The sequence below is a fragment of the Ranitomeya imitator genome, chromosome 10, assembly GCF_032444005.1.
Source record: "Ranitomeya imitator isolate aRanImi1 chromosome 10, aRanImi1.pri, whole genome shotgun sequence".
In the NCBI taxonomy this organism is placed as follows: Eukaryota; Metazoa; Chordata; class Amphibia; order Anura; family Dendrobatidae; genus Ranitomeya; species Ranitomeya imitator.
This window is the reverse complement of record NC_091291.1, coordinates 136,223,842-136,244,272: the sequence shown is the minus strand read 5'-3', so window position 1 is coordinate 136,244,272 and position 20,431 is coordinate 136,223,842. Positions and strand designations below refer to the sequence as shown.

Here is a 20,431-nt window from a genome sequence, read left to right as displayed (position 1 = left end):
TGGAGAAGACCTTGGTGGACCTATCTAGGCTTGTACAAGATCCATCTTCCCATAGAGTGTTCATCCTGCAAGTCTCCATGGCTCGAGATTAAGCTGGTTAAGAATGGTTATTATTGGTGATCATCACATCCCTGTTAGAATTTATACCTTGGGGGTCTCTAATTTCCAAATTCATGATCCAGTAGGTGTTCCGGGTAATAAGGAAATATTTAAGAGTTCATTGGCGCAAGATGCTGATTGAAAGCAGATATCTGTCAAAAATCAATTTTATCTCATTTGATTTTTGTTACTGTTTGCTCATAAATTTTTTTTTTTTAGAGGAAGTAAGTGTGAAAAATGTTGTCTTACTAAAGGACACAAGTAGGAAAATCAGACATCTGTCTTCTTTTAATGACTTTATTGTGTGCATTTATAATATTAAATATCCAACTCCTTTGTGGAAGACATGAGTGTGAATGGATGCTCTTAAGTATTTTACCCAGGGATACATTGTGCACAATGCTTTTTATAATAAAGAAAGAACAATTATTTTTTTTATACACTTGAATCATGCACTAAACACAGATTAAGGATATTAATAGGATTTAAGCTTTAAATATAACATTTGACTTGGCAACTCATCTTGTGTCATAAGCCTATATCTCTTTGTGAGCTGCAATGAATATCTGGGCCTTATAATCAATGTAGTCATTCACATCTGTTCTCTTTTTAACCTTACAGCTGTCAATCATCAAACCTTCTCCAACTAGAGCTTTCCTGACAAAATCCTCATCAAGATTCAAGCCATGGAACTTATGATTCCCGACTGTGTAATATGTCATCTCTAAGCTACTAATTATTATAATGTGTCCTCCAGGTTTCAGTAACTTTAAGAACTTCCTCAGATATCTGATGTAATCATCTTTATCTTTGCTGATAATTTCCAGAAGCCAAGCACTGATGATACAATCTGCCGGTGGTAAGACAATCGGATCTATGATATCTTCTTTCTCGAAGTTACACTTCACAATATGTTGAAGGGCTGATCGCACTTTTCCTTCTTTGTCCTGTAACTGGTCACTGAAATAAATGAGAAAAATTATGAAAGTTATGGTCCCCAGTCAATACTATATCGGAAGGCTTTAGAGCTCAGTGGTTATCAATGGATCATTGACTTCCAGTTGCGGAAATAGTTGAATCCCCGAAGACTATTATATATTGTTTGGATATAATTGTTTTGTTCCCTTTAAATGCATAAATCTGTAGGGCTCCATTCACCTATATGAGGCCATATATGGTGTCTTATCGTTCTCTGTTAATGTAGTATACACTGGCAAAAATTTTTACAAAGTAGAAAAATGCAGCAAATTGCGCTTTCCTATACAGAGAGCCACTGCAAAAACGAATATCGTGAAATGCTTTTTGCTCTTTGGTCAATGATGATCAATTCCCACTGTGTGGCTAATTAGAGGAATACATTGGATACATACATCAGAGCTGATCTTTGTATACTGCCATTTTATTCCTCTAACCAAAATGTGACGGAAACTGAGCCTTACTGTTCCCTTCCAACAGTACTCATTATTCTACAGCTCCAAAAACTGTGACATTTTTAACTGACATGTAAAAATAAATTTTGAATAGGATGTGATTATAAAATAAGGTAGACCAAAGATGCTCAATATTACACTAAGACGGCACTAAGAATAGTATGCCGACTAGCGCTATGGGAAGTGATGAAAAGGACCACTTGAGGTGATGTATACACTCCCGTATATTCAGACTTATGTAAAAATGTTATCCTTAAACGTATTGCACTTGCCCCATATTTCTCTTTAAAATTCACTATGGTCAATAAGTAAAAAACTTTAGATGTGTCTCGCACAAGTTTCCTACACATGGAACTGAGGGTGAAATATACAAATAAACCCCGTTCGGTGAAGGACTAAGTATTGCTAATTATATGCAGGCTTAATTGTTATGTTTGCCAATGCCAATTGCCACCCTTAATTGTCTTTAAGTCGACTTATTCCCGCATCTGCTAATATAGATACATTTTTAAATATCTAATACAAATATGATAACATTGCACACTGAATAAATGGACCAGAATACGCCAACCTTAGTAGTCCCGCTACGTGCACCTGTTGGTAAGATGTCCTCTTTTGCACAGTCCACGTAAAATGGAGTTGGAATACTGAAATTTTCCATTACAGACGACGGTGCGCCTGGAAGGTTTGAAGCTGTACCTACTTGCTGAAATCCACACCCGTGTAAGTTGAAGAGTCCGGTGAATTGAGTACCTAGGTCAACTTGAATAACCCAGTGTCACGCGACTTCACGATGGTTGTAAGGAAAACTGAATGTATCAATTCCTACTCGTTTTGGAAGCAAACGGCTAGCTCCACGATCCCTGATGATGGAAGCCATTTGCTTCCGATACACCACATCTAAAGTTTTTTACATATTAAACCATAGCGAATTTTATAGGGAAATCTGGGGCCAGTGCAATACATGTAAGAATGAACATTTTTTACATAAATCTAAATATACTGGAGTGCACACATCACCTTAAGTGGTCCTTTTCATCATTTCCCATAGTGTTACTTGGTGTACTATTATTATAATAAAGTTTCTTTTTTTTGCAAACTATGGAATTTGCTATTTAACCAGCAGTTGGGGAAATTAAGGATATCTTTTGTACTGTAGAAACAATGACAGTGGAATTCCCCCAATTTATGGACAAATGCTTAACCAGTTTCCTTCTACGTCAGCATGAAGTTTTGTGGCATGGTTCCAATCAAATGCTCCTGTACGTTCGTCCACCCATCTTTTCAGCTCTATGATGCATTGGTCTCTCATCTTCAGCACTATGATGTGCTTGAAAAAGGAACAGGCTGCAAACAAATGATGAACCACGGAACCAACACTAAGGTCAATCAAGATATCGCCTTTAACATGACCTGCAGAAAAAAACCCAAATATTGAAATATTTATACATAGAGGTGAAACGGTCACAATGTCAGTTACGAATATCTAAATATATTAATTTTACTGTAAACCATAGGTGCATTAAATTTTATTTTTTCATTTTTATGTCTTGTGATATTCATTGACCTTTTTGCAACAAATTCTTCAGGTTGGAGACACCCTAGATTATAATAAGGTACAAATTATTTGAGAAAACCCACACGAACAGTGAAATTTGCCTGATCTGCTCATCTATATCCTTTTCCTTTTCTTTTTTTTTTGGTCTTTGACCTGTTTTTCTTCCTTTTTCCACATTGGCTTCAAATTTGCTCCAAAATATCTACTGTACATGAAATCATCTTAGAGGAAGACTAAAGTACCCACTATAGAGGAAAAGGAGGATTAAATCCAGCACACCCAACTCGGTAAAATATATGAGTTTATTTCATCTTGTTTTTAAAAGAAGCTTAAAAAGAAACTTGATGAGATTCTGCAGCAAAAGGGGCACCCTTAATCCTAGAATGTCAGAAAGAAAATGGAAACATGCATACATAGACAAATAAACCAATAATCTCTCAGAATTAATTAAGTATGGGTGACTGCAGATGGGCAAACAAATGACGACACATATCTGGACGCAAGCAGTAAATGTAATATAAGTTGTTCTTGTAATTCATCCTGCGAGGATCTGAGGTTGTGGTTTATAAAAATAACCTAGACAGGAAAGCAATGCAAATATTTTTAATTCCATACACCCATGGTTGCATAACAAATCCAGGTAGATGGCCAAAATACAATTTCCTCAATACACAAGATCCTTTCCCTGGGGCCGATAGTCCCACTGCTCAGGTATCAGGTGATGCTCACTGTCTCTGAACTTTTGCTATCCCACAGATTTCATATCTCCTGCCATTATAGTCTGTAGTCGCAATCCAAGCTCCTCTAAACGACAAATATCACAATCGACGTCCATGTATCCAGGATCAACAATCCTTAAGATAATTTGTTAAATCCAGACAACAGATCCCTCAACCGTAGCAGGAGGATCCAGCCCAGCCAGCAACCGATCTCCAAAACTCCATAGATGATCCATCTCAGCTTGTATCCTCTCCGTTCAAAGTCACTCCAACAACTGCCTGATTCAACAACTGCCTGATTCAACCTATGTGTCTTTTTCTCCCTCCCTCATAAACATTTTCCGTTAGCTCACAGAATGAAGCATATTCCATCACCTGGGCATCATCACATGGGCAGCATGGTGGCTCAGTGGATAGCATTGCAGCACTGGGGTCCTGGGTTCAAATCCCACCAAGGACAACATTTGCAAGGAGTTTGTAGCTTCTCCCTGTGTTTGCGTGGGTTTCCTCCGGGTTCTCCGGTTTCCTCCCACATTTCAAAAAACATACTGATAGGGATCCTAGCAGAGGCGTAGCTAGAGCTTTTGCCGCCCGGGGCTGTTCCCGAGTTTGGCGCCCCCCCGGCTCAATACACACAAAGGTTACCAAAAATAGTCAGGACAACACGCTCAGAAACTGGTGATCAGTCGGGGTCGCTGCCCTATATTTTGGTGATCAGTCGGGGTCTCTGCCCCCACACACCGCTGCCCTGTAGTTTAGCTATGAGTCAGTGTATCGGTCCCCCACACAGCTTCCCCTCACTGGTTGCTTTGGATGAACTTGGGGAATTTCTTTGGGGGTCTGTCAGGAGTATAACGTCCTCCTCCTAACCCTTCTTCCCTCAGACAGCTGTGTCTTCTCCTGTATGCTGAGAACATCTTCCACTCCACGGCGGACATCCTGCTGCAGGAGGAGGATCTGAAATTTGCCTCCACAATGGTCCAAAACCTGAACAGTATCTTACTGACCTCTTCGGAACTCTTCCAGTTGAGGAGTCAGCTCAAAGATCTGCAGACCCCAGTAAGTGCCAGCCCTCCCTAGCCCCAGCGTTTGCCCCCCGCCTGGTATGTGCCCCCCCGCCTGGTATGTGCCTGCTCTCTCCAGTGCACTGACTCTTGCTTCCTTCCAGGAGAGCTGTGATTTGTTCTGCTGCCTGTACCGCTCCTGGTGTCATAGTCCGGTGGCTACCGTGTCTCTCTGCTTCCTCATCCAGAATTACCGGCACGCTTATCACCTTATCCAGAGGTTGTATCCTTTTTGCTCTGGGAGGGGGAAGAGAGGAATGGCCCCACTTCTTCGCTTGTGGGGTGCAGGCGGGACTCCCGCTAGCGATATGCATGCTGGGACTGACGTCAGCTGCCTCAGATTGGCTGGTGGCTGGTAACTATTGATGTGCGGGCGCGGGCCTGCACGTCAATAGCGTTATACAGCTGCAGCGCCAGCCGCGGCCCGGTGACTCACCCCCCCGCATTGTGCCGCCCAGGGTGGCCCGCCCCCCGCACCCCTCTTCCTACGCCACTGGATTCTAGATTGTGAGCCCCATCGGGGACAGCGATGATAATGTGTGCAAACTATAAAGCGTTGCCGAATATGTTAGCGCTATATAAAATAAAGATTAATATTATTATCACCTGGGACTGCGTGTGAGATCCCCTGTTGTTATGGCTCCCCTGGGTCTACAATCCCCATCCATACAATGGACCTAGGACTGGGAGTACACTGGCATGAGACCTTGCGATACAGATGAGATTGATAGTCTAGCCTTAGGTATACATAGGATCTAACCTGCACGTCTTCCTCTGCTTGCTGTCACTGAATGGACAAATTGATTTCTGTGGATGAAATGACGAGCGAGCAAATCACGAATAAAACACAGCAAGCAAATATCTATTAAATTACAATAATACTGAGGTAACCAATGCTCCTTGCTGAAAAAAGTTTCTATCTCTTAGAGCTGTGGACTCGACTCTACGTCCATTTGTCCATTAGTCTTTAGTAAGTGGCCCTCGCCTCACACTCATCCCCCACTTTTTTCAGCAAGGACACAAATGTAAGAGCTTTCATTCTTATAAGAACAAAACTTTGTATCATTCAGTTTCCTCAAGGCATATTGCATGTTGTCCTTGTGAATAACTCCACAGTACCCATTCCAACCTGGTGTACATCAACATAGTAGACATCTCCAGCTTGTCTCATATGATCTTTCAGATCCTGCCAATTCCATGATGGGGGAAGACCTGTGACGAAGACTTTGTGTTTAGTTAGCTGGGACAGGGGTCTGTTTTTCCAGTGGGGGTCCTCCATATCCTCCCTCTAATCCATGGTTGGACCTGGGAAGCTCCACATGCCCCAATGAGAACCAAGCTTGTACCTATTGCATCCAACCCCAGAGTGCTGACCACAAAGCTAGGGGGATGGTCACTTGGTGGCTTGGTAAATAATATTCTGGGGGGACAGTATTTGGGTTGAACAGGGTGATGTTATACCTAGTGTCCTGAAGTCCCTTGGCCTCCTCCCTGATGTCATTTACCTCCCCAGGTCACATTCCTTTATGGTCCAGTTTGGCTGGACGGCCAGGTCTAGGAAGACTTCTGATGGTCCCAAAATTCTTCCATTTAAGGATTATGGAGGTCACTGTGCTCTTAGGAACCTTGAGTGCTGCAGAAATTCTGTTGTAACCTTGGCCAGTTCTGTGCCTTGCCACAATTGTCTCTGAGCTAATTGGCCAGTTCCTTTGACCTCATGATTCTCATTTGGTCTGACATGCACTGTGAGCTGTGAGGTTTTATATAGACAGGTGTGCGCCTTTCCAAATCAAGTCCTATCAGTTTATTTAAACATAGCTGGACTCCAATGAAGGAGCAGAACCATCTCAAGGAGTATCACAAGGAAATGGACAGCACGTTACTTAAATATGAGTGTCTGAGTAAAAGGGTTGAATATTTATGACCATGTGATATTTCAGTTTTTCTTTTTTATGAAATTTTCAAAAATTTCTCCTTTTTTTTTTTTTTTTCCAGATTTAGAGATCATTTCATCTTCAACTTGCTTAGCTGTTCACAATAACAGTAATTTTGGCCAGGGGTGCCAACGTTTTTACATGCTACTTTATGAACAAATTCGCAAAGAATAAATCAATAGCTCCAAAATACCCCTGATGCATAGTAACAGTCCCAGATTTTGGTCTACTTCTTGCTATCCCAGGTGGTCTGTTGAATTTCCTTTGCAGCCACCATACCCCCCTGATATTTTTTCCTATAAGGGTAGAAAGAAATGGTAAATGGATCTGAATAAGGATGTGTTTAGGGGCTGCCACAGTATGATGCTGGTGTGCTTCTTTAAAGATAACATTCATATCAATAAGTTATAATCTGAGCTCTTAAGGAAACTCATTTGCACAATGCAAAAAAATCTTCAGAAATTGACCTGAAGTTTGGAGACTTTAACATTGGATTTTATCTTGTGCAACACACGGCCAATTACTATCAAAATCCAAATTGAATGCGGAATTAGTATTGATCTGCAGCAAAATCTGCATTTGTAAATGTGAACGTATTATTACAGCAGATTTAAAAGTAATTGCACCAACAACTGAAATGTTTGTTAAACCATTTATTATCCTCAACTTATTTCCAGTGTTTTGAAAATTACAGAGGAAAACAGTTACACTAACCCCTGAAATTGTATGGTATTCATCATACGGAATAATCAAACACAGCTTTGCTCTACTACCCTTGGTTGAAATGAGTCGGGCACTGTGCTTTCCACCTTTGATCCCCCAACCACTAAAAACCAAATTTGCCTTATTTGTATTTAGTTAAAACCATCTAAACAGAACAATTAGGATACTTACCCTCTGTAAAACGTTTCAGAAGATTTTCAATGGGAAATTTCAATACATCCTCTGTATTGATCATATCAGCTTTATCTGACAAATAACTCTCCAAATGTTGTCTGGAATCAAAGTTATCTTCATGGTAGCGCTTATGGGTGCTGGAATCCATCGTCTAATCTACTATCACAGGCAGGGTGACTCCTTCTATACTGCTGCTCAAGGCCTTTATACCATTATCAGAAATCTATTTAGCAAGGAATATGTTTACTTATCATATCACAAGTTCTTCTCTTCATTTATACAGTCAAATATAAAATATAACATAAGCAAAAAAATGTTTTACCCATTAATGACCCTAATTTAAGGAATACACAATTTTTAAGTTTGCTTTTCACCATTGAAAATCTCATATTTTGTCCATCTATGATTGCACTTATCCTGTGACAAAGCTTGGTGAAACATGAGACCGGATGCCTCACCACAATAGCTGACTAGAGTATCCTGTTTATTATCTGATAAAGCATGTTCACTACTTACTTATGGGGCCTACAGTGAAATATGGAGGCAGTGTCCTTAAGTGGGTCTGCTGGAGTTGGGGAGCTACAGTTCATTGATGGCATTGTAAATTCATAGATGGACGACTCTCTATATTGAAAGAGAAGATGTCGCCATTGCTCGGTGCCCTTAGTAAATGAGTTCTTTTCCAACATGGCATTGATTCAAAACTCACATCTGTTGTATTTCAGAAGGAAAGCAGGTGACAGTGATTCAGTGGTCAAGTGTGTCCTGATCTGACCCCCACCAAACACCTAAGGGAAATTCTGAAGAGACAAGTTGTCATCACTCTCCGTTCAGCATCCGGGCTCTAAAAGAGCTCGTTGTCGAAGAATTGAATAAGAGCGATGCTGCAATATGTTGGCAACTTGCTCATTCCTGGCCTTGAAGACTTGATGCTTTCCTTAAAAATAATGGAGGTCATATAAATACTAGATGCAGTAGATTTTGATGTGGCTGTACTTATTTTTACATCAACTAATTTGAGTAAAATGGAAGATTGTGTCATGCTAAGAGCTAAGAAAGTTCTAGGAAATTCAGTCTCATCAAAATGTTGGAAAATGTTATTTTATTTAGTGAGATATTGATTAAAATCTTACTTTTCAAAGGGCAATGTAGTCGTTTATGCTCAAACTCACCTGTGGCAAGTAACAGGTGTGGGCAATATGAAAATCACACCTAAAACCAGATAAAAAGGGGAGAACTTGACTCAGTGTTAGGGCTAGTGGAACGCACCGAGTAAATATAGATGTTTATTATTATTGGTGCGTTCGCAGCCCGGGGTCCACCGTGCAGGAGGAACCAGCTGCTAGTGAATGGTTGCACTATTTGGCGATATAGGCTAGCTCTGTTACTTCACAGAGTAGCCGTGAAAGGAAAGCACTCCGCCCTGTTAGACTCACAGGAGCACAAGCTAACTGCCGAACTGATAGCAGTCAGTGATCATGCAAGCACACAATCTCCTCACCGGAGGTGCCGGTATTCTAGGGGCTTATTTCAGCTGGGTCCCTGAATACAATCACACATAACCATACTGGCGCAAAGCACATAACTTGGATTGATACTAGCGCATGGCAGTGCGGTCATGCAAACCTTTTATAGCTGCAGCAAGTGCAGGACCTTCCCAGAAGGACCAATGGGAGACTGTCACAGAAGTTGAGCACCTTCAGGACCTTCCTAGAGGACCAATGGGATTAGCTGCAGTACTTGAGCATGTGACCCTTGATCTCCAATGAGAGATCTTACCCTGGGCATGCTCAAAAGAGGAAAAGTAGGACTTAGTCCCAAAATGTCTGCTTGCCGCTGCCCAGTACTGGCTACAATGGCAGAAGCTAGAAAGGCAGCAGTAACCCTTTGCACAGAGTCAGACTGAGCGAGACGCTGGGACTGACGTCTCCGCTGAGCAGGCTCCACTGTGGCAGGAGAAGAATGGGAGACCGCAGCAGAGACGGCCCGAGATTCCCCCTGCGTAGAGGAAGGAGCTCGACCCCCAACACAGTTTTTGCATTGTGTATCTGTGTGTGCCACACTTAGCATGGAGAACAGAAAGAGGAGGAAAAAAAATGTAATTGTCTGAGGACTTGAGAACCCAAATTGTTAAACAATATCAACAATCTCAAAGTCACAAGTTCATCTCCAGAGATCTTGATGTTCCTCTTTTCTTTTTTTTTTTTAACTTTTCCGACCATCTACTTTTCAGCAGGATAATGGTCGCAGCTAGACGCCATTTTGCTGAATTCGTATGCAGCAGATTACAAAAAAATCTGAATTCGCCAGAATGCGTTTTTTTTTGCAGAATTTGAGAAGAATTCATTTCCACTTGAAAAAATGTCTTCTTCTCTAGTTGTTTCTTATTACTTACGAAATTACTTAATTAGGGGTATATTATACGAAACTTACAAACAAAAATACTCTTTTAAAACTGTAAACTTTTATTGATATCAGTTAAAATCTAATTTTCAAGACCGTTTGTGTGCACTCAGGAACTAAATACATTTTCCATATAGGGAAGAGTAAGATATTGGACAGTTTTAGGTCACAAGGTTGTCCACCCTTGTCAGACCAATCTCTGCTAAGAGGAACACAGAAAGATTGGTGGGACAGTCATGTCAGCAAAAATTATATTTAATATTTAATGTCATCACTTCTTGTCATCCAGAACATGTAGATTTAAGGGGATAGTTTCCCTACAAACATCTATCAAATTCTTTCCTCCCTACCAGCGGAGGTTGGTACCCAGGGGGCACAATATGGTGCCCCTGCTCCATGGCAGCTTTCCCTAATTTTCACTAATTCGCCCTCATAGAAGTAGAAGAGATGGGTGGGGGATGGGTATGTTTGTGAAGGGATAGATATATATATCCCAACCTATAGGTTTATGAGCGATGACCAATAGTTAATAGTCCATGAAACCAACTGATAGCAAAGGTAATCATATGCATTTCTGTCACAGAAAATCAACAATATAGTTTCTATTTTAGATACATGTATATGAAAAAGGTTTTCATGAGCACTACCATATTGTAATGATATCACTTATCTGAAATGTATATAGTTCTTCTTCAATGATATAACTTATCTCAAATGTTGGTAGAGTATACACTCCTGCTTCTATGTATTTTCCCTCATTCCCCTCAGTTATTACCAATAGATAATTATGTGAAGTAATGTTTCTTTTTAAATTTGATTCAAATTTTAAGATCCACTGAAAGTGGATTGCTATAAATCACCAGATTATACCATCTGTTATAGTTGATTAGCACCAATATATTAATCCGCTATATTTTTTGCAGCCATAAAGCAGAAAATAAAGAAACTCCAAAAGAAAAACTTTACACACTGCCAAAGTGAACATTTAAAACATACAGGGTGGGCCATTTATATGGATACACCTAAATAAAATGGGAATGGTTGGTGAAATCAACTTCCTGTTTGTGGCACATTAGTATATGCGAGGGGGAAAACTTTTCAAGATGGGTGGTGACCATGGTGGCCATTTTGAAGTCGGCCATTTTGGATCCAACTTTATTTTTTCCAATGGGAAGAGCATGTAACACATCAAACTTATTGAGAATTTCACAAGAAAAACAATGGTGTGCTTGGTTTTAATGTAATTTTATTCTTTCATGAGTTGTCTAGAAGTTTATGACCACTTATAAGATGTGTTGAAACTGCTGCCCATTGTGTTGGATTGTCAATGCAACCCTCTTTTCAGATGCTGCACATCTCGTATCTTCACAGCACAGACAATTGCCTTCAGATGACCCCAAAGCATCGGAAACAACAGATACTGGACGCCTGTGTTAGGGTTGGCGAAACGCACCGAATAAATATATATATGAGATAGTAGGTGCATTCGCAACCTGGTGTCCACCGTGCAGGAGAGAAACCTGCTGCTAGTAACAGGCAGTACTATATGGTGGTATAAGCAAACTCTGTTACTTCACAGATTCACTACAAAAAGAGAACGCTGTGCCCTGTTAACCTCACAGGAGATCACAGCTACGTAATAGAGCCAACAGTGGTCATGCAGTCAGAATAGCACACAAGCAACTCCTCCCTGGTGGAGCCGGAATTCTAATGTCTATGCGTCAGCCCTGAATCCACATACACAATACTCCTCACCGGAGGTGCCGGTATTCTAGGGGCTTATTTCAGCCATACCCTGACCACATACAACCATGACCACACTGGCGCTGAGCTCATAAGATAGGTTTGATACTAGCGCATGGCCGTGCGGCCATGCAAACCTTTTATAGTTTCAGCACTCAAGGACCTTCCTAGTGGTCCAACAGGAACAGCTTCAGGACCTGCACATGTGACCCCCGACCTCCAATGGGAGGACGTCCCGTGGATAGAATCCGCTTGTGGTAAGACGATCGGATCCATCATATCTTCTTTCTTGAGGTCACATTTCACAACATTGTTAAAGAGCTGATCGCACTTTTCCTTGTTTGTCCTGTAACAGATCACTGAAAGAAATGGAGAAACGATGAAAGTGGTTGTTCCACAGTCAATAGATCATAGGATGAATAGGATAGCATTGGAGCAAAGTAGTTAGCGCTAGAGCTGAGCAAACCTTTAAAGATTCGGTTAGGCTATGTTCACTGAACTTCTTGATATTCAACGACCATATTCACTGAAAGTAGCTGAACACCATCCAATTCAATGGGAAGAAAAACTAAAAACAGACAACACATTTAGAGGGTCCCAAAAGCTGCAAAAAGAGCAAAAATTAATGGCAGACACCAGCAAAAGTGGCATCAATTGACCCATCAATTGATCTGTAAATGAATAATTTAAAAATAATTGATTTGGGTTCCCCTGCATTTTTGAAAACCAGCCAGGCAAAACTGACAGCTACGGGTGGGTTACGAAGAATAGAGGGGTTCCACGCTGTTTTTTAAAATTATTTAAGTAAATAATTTAAAAAAAAGTGTGGGTTCCCCACATTTTTTGGTAATCAGCCAAGCTAAAGCTGACAGCTGGGGGCTAGTATTCTCAGGCTGGTAAGAGGCCATGGATATTGCCACGGCCTAAGGGCAAGTGGGAAGAGCCTGGCAAAGTGCCAGAAGTGGGGCACCTAATGGATGCACGTTTTCTGGGATAGCTGCGGGATGCTATTTTTAGGCAGGGGGAGGCAATATCCATGACCCCTTACCAGCCTGAGAATACCAGCCCTCAGCTTTCATCTTCAGCTTGGCTGCTTGTCAAAAATGGTGTGAGGTCATGCCATTTTTTAAAATTATTTAAATAATTTAAAAAAACAGCATGAGGATCCTTCTATTCTTGATAAAAAGCCATGATAAAGCTGACAGCTGAGGGTTGCAGCCTGCCGCTGTTAGTTTTGCCATGCTGGTTGTCAAAAATAGAACATACCAAACATTATTTAAAAATAAATAAATTATATATTTATAGCACAGGTGCTAAGGAATAAAGATGAGTGAACCTTTTGGCAAAAGTCCCAACACCTTCAGGGGGCATATAAGCAGCCACAACAGCTCAAATTAGGGGCAGATACCAAGAAAAGTGGCTTCAATTGACCCAGAGTACAAATAGTATAATTTTGCAGCATGGATGCATAGAATAGGGCCTGGGACAGCATTTCTAGCTTAAACATTGATCAGTAACAGCTGGATAAGTGTCACGTGTAGGCCTGGTGCTCTAAGAGCCCTGCTAATGTTGGAAAACACACATGAAGGAGACCAACCTTTGAGTCCAAACATTTTGAAAAATTAGGGGCAGCCTCCAGGAAAAGTGCCATCAACTAACCCACAGTAGAAATTGTATAATACCATAGCAACAGTCAGGCATGGGCCATTTATGAGCCAGGTTCTGGGGCAGTGTTTACAGCTTTGAATTTAGGTTCAAATTAACAGGTGGGTGACGGACCAGTGTAGGCCCGCTGTGGTGGCAGCCCTGGGTTTTGCTCAGCCACACTCAGATTATACAAATATCAGCCTGTTAGAAATGTAAGAATAGTAACACTGATCAATTACCCACAGTAGAAATTTGTTAATGCCACAGCAGCAGTCAGCCATGGACCATGCATGAGGTATCAATTAAAGTTTTGAATTTAAGTTTAAATTAAGATGAGGTGGGTGAGGGACCAGTGTACACCAGCTGTGCTTGGAACCCTGATACCTCTTGCAACAGCTCAAACTACTTTTATGCTCAGCCATAGTCAGGTGCCACAAACATCAGTTTAGTAGACTACTATTGTTATATATATTTAAGAATAGCAACACAGGTAGTTGACTGAAAGTAAGTGCAGGCCTGCCGGTCTCCAAGCCCTACTGCTACAGGCAACACACATGAAGGAGTCCCAACTTCAATTTAAAAAAATTATTGCCACACACCACTAAAGTGGCATCAATTTCCTCAGAGTAGAAATAGCATAATGGGGCTCTGACACCCCTTCCACTACAGGTAAACCACCAGATTAGAGTCTCCACATTTGAAAAAAATTGTTTGTAACATCAGCAGTAACTACAGCAGGCACAGAAGCCATGACAAAGGTGTCACAGACTGCAATAACACAAGATCAATGCAGCACACTGAAAACTACATCATCACCTATGGCTGGGGTGACAAAGTCATTAGAGATCCATGACTTGTTCATCTTGCTGAAAATAAGCGGTCTATACTTTCAAGGGACAACTGAATGCGCTGATACGTCAGGACACCACCAGCAGAGCTGAAGACACGTCCGGAGAGAACGTTGGCTGCCAGGCATAACAAAACCTCCAAGGCATTACAGGCAAGCTCAGGTCACTTCTATTTTTGAAAATCAAAATGCAAAAGGGTCCAACCCCCCCCCCTGATGGCATTGATATTAAGCTTGAGATACTCCTGCCCCATCCTCTCAAGTCGTTCTGCTGGTGCATGGGCTTGTCTAAAACATGTGTGAAACTTCAGAAATTGCTACTGCTACTTGCAATGCTGCTTCTGCTAATGTTTTTGTGTTGACAACGTGATGTTCCCGGGGTTGGAAGACTATAACTACGATGTACATTGTGTTACTCACTGCTGTCTTAGGCTGCGGTCACACTAGCAGTATTTGGTCAGTATTCTACATCAGTATTTGTAGCCAAAACCAGGAGTGGAACAAATAGAGGAAAAGTATAACAGAAACATATGCACCACTTCTGCATTTATCACCCACTCCTGGTTTTGGCTTACAAATACTGATGTAAAATACTGACCAAATACTGCTAGTGTGACGGCAGCCTCAGGGAAAACCACTCTTAATATTTTCTACAAGCTAGTTTCGATACTCCAGCATGCACATATCCCTTTCCAGGGTGGAAGCATCTGACAAAATGTGCTCTTGTACCATGGATCTAACAAAGTGGAAACCCAGTAGTCAGCACTATTTCTAACCCAAAGAATACGGGCATCATGTTGCAGATAGTGCAGCAAGGAGGCGCTCAAGTGTTGGGCGCTTCCATGAGTTTCAAGTCTATTGTGTGTTGGTTGCGAGGTAACACTCAAGCTTGCTTCATTTGTCCCCTCACGCCAACCACGGACAACAGAGGGAATCATTATCTTCTTTATCTCATTATTGTTGCGTGCCTCTTCCTACTCCATTTGGTTTTCAGCTACTGCACCTTCACTAGCAGTTTGTCTGGTACCATGAGCGCCCCTCAGTCGCTGTAATCCACCCTCCTATGGCACCTGCTTCTGCAATGATAGTCCGGAACTTTGAGATTTTGTTATCCCTTCAGCACCCTCCTCAACTTCCTCTCTGACCATCACCTCCTCATGCAGACTATTCAAAGTGTGCTCCAGCATGGACATGATCAGAATAGTGAGCCTGAGGATGGCATTGTCAGCACTAACCATCTTAGTAGCTATTTCAAAACTGTACAGAAGGGTGCAGAGGTTTTTCATGTGTTCACTCTGCATACCGTGGTTTGCACCACATCTGTACTGCGTTGGCTCAGGCTATGGAAAAAGGAAATACCGCAACAGGGCTCATTGCTGCTGCCACAGTCGCTGCAACATGTACAAAGTGGAATTTCACCATGTTGGCACATCGCATAATTACTAGATACCTGGTAGGCCGAAAGACCACTGTAGCGATGGAAGTGACCTGTGGGTTGCGAACGGTAGGAGTGAGCACACATTGCTAGAACACCAGATTGAGAACGTGAGCCATGCAAGGCACATGGATAAGATTGCCATGGTGTAGGGCCGCAAACATTTTCACACTGTTATCATAGAAGGCCTTCACTGGCTCCAGTTTAAAGTGGAGACAGCCATTGCTCTAACTCAGCATGGATAGTTGTCCACAACTCTTGAGCTGTGTGACTGCGATTTCCAGGGCATATTAATTTAAACACTCCTTGATTGGGGAAAACCCTGCCTGTGCAGTAGGAAGGTGAGAGGGATTGTATCAGCACTGTTAGAATGCATGTCTCATTAAGGGAGACTTTGAGGGCGAAGGTGGAGGCCCTGCAGGAGGTGAAGGAGGCAGAAGCAGTGGAGAAACTGTTAGATACAGAGGTTTCTCTTCCAAGCCTTGAGGATTCCAAGACTTGTGGAGCAGCTCCTTGCCTGCTTACCCCACAGCCACCAGTTACCAGTCAGTGAGATGCAACTCCCCTGGCTATGTTTACTTATCCAGGTGTCAGTGGTGAAATGCACCCTGGCATAGATTTTTTTTCATGGAACAAGTGTCTGTGATATGCTAGTATAGCGCAGGCACAGCTTTCTTAGAGAAGTTTTGGCAATTGGGCAATTGGTACTGCGGGACTGCGATGGCCATTAGCTTTTTCAAACTATCTGTATTCACCAGGGGGAAAAGCAGCATTTCTGTGGTCAACAGATTGGAGATGGTGGAGTTCAAGCTCTTAGCTTTGGCATGTGTAGGAGGAAACATTCTTTTACATGACCACAACTGCCGAGGGTTGGATGCTGTGCTTAGAAAATCAGGAGGCATCTCCACTTCCGTAACTGTCAGGCTCTCACAAACCCTGACTGTAGGGGATAAACTAGTGGAGGATCTGCGGCTGAAGACCTGTGTGAGAACACTTGTCATGGTGACAGAGGAGGAAGGAGCAGCAGATGCAGTTTATGGGACTGATGGAAGTTGTCGAGGCGCGCTAGTGTGCATTTTAGCACCGTTAGATTCCCAAACTAACACATGTTGATCGCTCATGTGCCGATTCATGCATGTAGTAGTCAAATTATTGCAATTTTTTGCTCTACTGTGTAATTGTTTGCAAATTTGGCAGGTAACGCGAGTTGGCTCATCCCATGCTATCTCAAAAAAGGCCCAGGCTAGACAATCCTTGCCGCACCTGTGAACTTCAGACCCGCGAACGCTCCTGGCCACAGCCAAAGATGTGGCTAAGGATGCAGTACTTGTTGTGGTTGTATCACCCCATGTCTGTGCAGCATGTTATTTTAATTCTCTTGCAGGAGACAATGGCTTCACTGGAATGAGCGATGCAGCAAGTATGGTTTGCTTTAGATTTATTAAAGGAGTCTTTATCATTCTTTCAATTAAAGGACTTTATTCTGAGTGTGTGTTTCAAAGATGCCTTTCCATTACTAATACTAACCTCTGGGCTTGATGTTACCTGACAATACAAAGGTGACATCAACCCCCTCAACTATCATCCCACTTGCCATCACTACAGGGAGAGTGGGAAGAGCGAGGCTAAGTGCCATAATTGGCACATCTTATACATGCACTTTTTGTGTGTGGGGGGGCTGAGAGATGATGTTTTTAGTCTTGGGGGAGTGGCCAATATCCATGGCCTCTTCCTAGGCTATTAATAAGAGCCCGCAGCTGTCTGCCTAGCTTTTGCTGATTATTAATTATAGGGGAATCCTACATCATTTTTTGGGGGGGCCCCATTTTAATAGCCAGTAAAGGCTAAGTATACAGCTGTGAGCTGACATTAATAACCCTTGCGGACTTACATTCTACAGGATTATGGAGGAGACAGCAGTTCAGGGGTTGCAGTAGCTCCGATAGTGTTGAGGTGGCCATGTGGTCATTACAAGTTGTAAGCTTTCTTGAAGAGGTGGGTTTTCAGGTTTCTTTTGAAGGATCCAAATGTGGTGGATAACCGGACGTGTTGGGGCACAGAATTCCAGAGGATGGGGGATATTCGGGAGAAGTCTTGGAGGCAATTGGGTGAGGAGAGAATAAGTGTGGAGGAGAGAAGGAGGTCTTGGGAGGACTGGAGATTATGTGAGGTATGATATTGAGAGATTAGCTTGGAAATATACGGAGGAGAAAGGTTATGGATGGCTTTGTAGGTCAGTGTTTGTAGTTTAAACTGAATATGCTGGGAAATTGGGAGCCAGGGAAGGGATTTGCAAAGAGGGGAAGCAGGAGTGTAGCAAGGAGAGAGATTAATTAGTAAGGCAGCAGATTTAAGTATGGACTGGAGGGGTGCGAGAGTGTTAGAAGATAGGCCACAGAGGAGGATGTTGCAGTAGTAGAGGCTGGAGATGATTAGGGCATGCACAAGCATTTTGGTAGAGTGAGAGTTGAGGAAATAATGGATTCTGGAAATATTTTTGAGCTGGAGGCGACAGGAGGTGGCGAGAACTTGGATGTGCGGTTTGAAGGACAGGGCAGAGTCAAGGGTTGTTCCAAGGTAGCGGATTTTGGGGACAGGGGAAAGTGTGACTTCATTTATTTTGATAGATTAGGCAGGGAAGATATGTGAGATGGAGGAAAGATAATTAGTTCAGATTTGTTTACACTGAGCATGAGGAAGCGAGAGGAGAAGGAGGATATGGCTGATATACACTCTGGGATTCTGGAGAGCAGAGAGGTGACATCTGGGCAAGAGAGGTAGATCTGAGTGTCATCAGCATATAGATGGCACTGCAAGCCATAGGACCTTATGAGTTGTCCCAGGCCGAGTGTATAGATGGAGAAGAGTAAGGGTCCTAGGACAGAGCCTTGAGGGACACCAACAGAGAGAGGGCGAGATGACGAGGTAGTATGGGAGTAGGAAACGCTAAATATGAGGTTAGTAAGGTATGAGGGGATCCAAGATAGAGTAAGGTCTTTGACACCAATGGAAGAGAGGATATGTAGTAGGAGGCAGTGGTCAACTGTGTCAAAGGCTGAGGACAGGTCTAGAAGGAGGTGTAGAGAGAATTGTCTGTTAGCTTTGGCTGTAAGTCATTAGTAATTTTGGTCAGGGCAGTCTCAGTGGAATGCTGGGGACGGAAGCCAGATTGTAGGTTATTGAAGAGAGAGTTAGATGCAACGTGATAGGAAAGTTCAGCATGGACATGCTGCTCAAGGACTTTGGAAGCAAATGGGAACAAAGATATGGGGCGATAGCTGGACAAAGCGCTTGGGTCAAGTGATGGCTTTTTGAGGATAGGTGTGATTGTGGCATGTTTGAAAGCAGAGGGGAAGGTACCAGAAGTTAGTGAAAGGTTGAAGAGATGGGTTAGGGGTGGGATTAGTGTGGTGGTGAGGAGGTAGGATGGGGTCAAGTGCACAAGTGGTGAGATGTGATTTGGAGAGAAGATGAGCAAGCTCCCCTTCAGTGATTTTGGAGAGGGAAGTTATGGAGTTAGGGCATTGGTCTGGTATACAAAGGGGTTGTGGTGGTTTGACAACAAAGACTTGCCTTGCTTAGTCTATCTTATTTTTGAAGTGCGTGTCAAAGTCCTCAGCAACGATTAGGGAACTCGGACGGGGCAGTGGTGGGTGGAGGAGGGAGTTAAAAGTGTTGAACAACTGTTTGGGGTTATTGGATAAAGAACATACGAGGGATGTAAAATAGGCCTGATTAGCAGAGGTGAGAGCTGATTTGAATGCGAGTGTTGCTTGTTTGAGTGCAGTGAAATCATCTTGCTAATGCAAGGACTATGCTGTACTTAGCCTTACCCCTGGAGCCAAGAACGGTATTAACACCACACTTCATGCACAATGATACTTGGACTCAGATTTTCCTAGGTTCCTTAAGGCTCTTAACGAGACTAATACAATATAGAGACTCCTTTTTAAATCCAGTCAATTGGCTTAGCGGCCTAGAGGAATGGATTTTTTTTTGGTATTTTACAGACTTGCATGCAATTTTTATTGTTTTATTTTGTTTATTGCTTTATGTAGCTGAAAAAGCACTAATATATGCATTACATAAGCTATTGAAGAGTGTATGTGTAGGAAAAAAAAATCTAAGGCTTAACCTTCTGTAGTGTATCATAGGCCCCGCATGGCCACTGCTGACGGGGGAGGTGAGTGTCCACACTGAGGGTGGATGGGCGAAGCAGGTAGAAAGCCCCCCTTATGGGTACCAGACCCATGACAGTAGCTCCTTTGTGGACATCAGCTGACCCTTTGGCAGAGGTTATACCATTTACAAAAGGGGGAAATTGACATAGAAGGGTTAATTTTTTGCCTTTAATTGTCTTTTGCCTTTAACTGCTAGAATGTATTCTTATGACACTGTAGCCTGTTAGTCTCCTCTTCAAGGATTTTATACTTCTTATCTTATATGTTTTCAGTAGTCAGCAAACAGCTGGCATGTCTGACATTGGGTCAGAACGCAAACAGCTACAACAGTCCCCATGTCTTGAAAAGGCAAGGCTCATTTTTTGGATATTTTTGCAATAGCAACATCTAATTTTGGCGCTTTTCCCCAGAAAGAACAAACAGTATCATCAAAGGGGTATTTTCTCTTTGGGGTTAAGAGGACTTTTTTGCCTG

At 42.4% G+C, this 20,431-nt stretch overlaps 1 protein-coding gene across 2 annotated transcripts in view; it reads right to left on the bottom strand.

Annotated features, from left to right (window-relative positions):
* Positions 1 to 7,915, bottom strand: part of LOC138651086 (nicotinamide N-methyltransferase-like) — a 48,018-nt gene extending 40,103 nt beyond the window's left edge. Inside the window, exons 1-3 of one of the 2 annotated variants that reach the window (XM_069741069.1) lie at positions 7,699 to 7,899; positions 2,735 to 2,942; positions 381 to 1,059 (exon numbers count right to left, since the gene is read on the bottom strand). In XM_069741069.1, the coding sequence (XP_069597170.1) occupies positions 636 to 1,059; positions 2,735 to 2,942; positions 7,699 to 7,849 (783 nt within the window). In that variant the 5' untranslated portion in view covers positions 7,850 to 7,899 and the 3' untranslated portion in view covers positions 381 to 635. Of the gene's footprint in view, positions 1 to 380; positions 1,060 to 2,734; positions 2,943 to 7,698 lie in introns of those variants that run through there. The other variant, XM_069741070.1, reaches the window with a different exon arrangement.
* Positions 7,916 to 20,431: the final 12,516 nt, after the last annotated feature.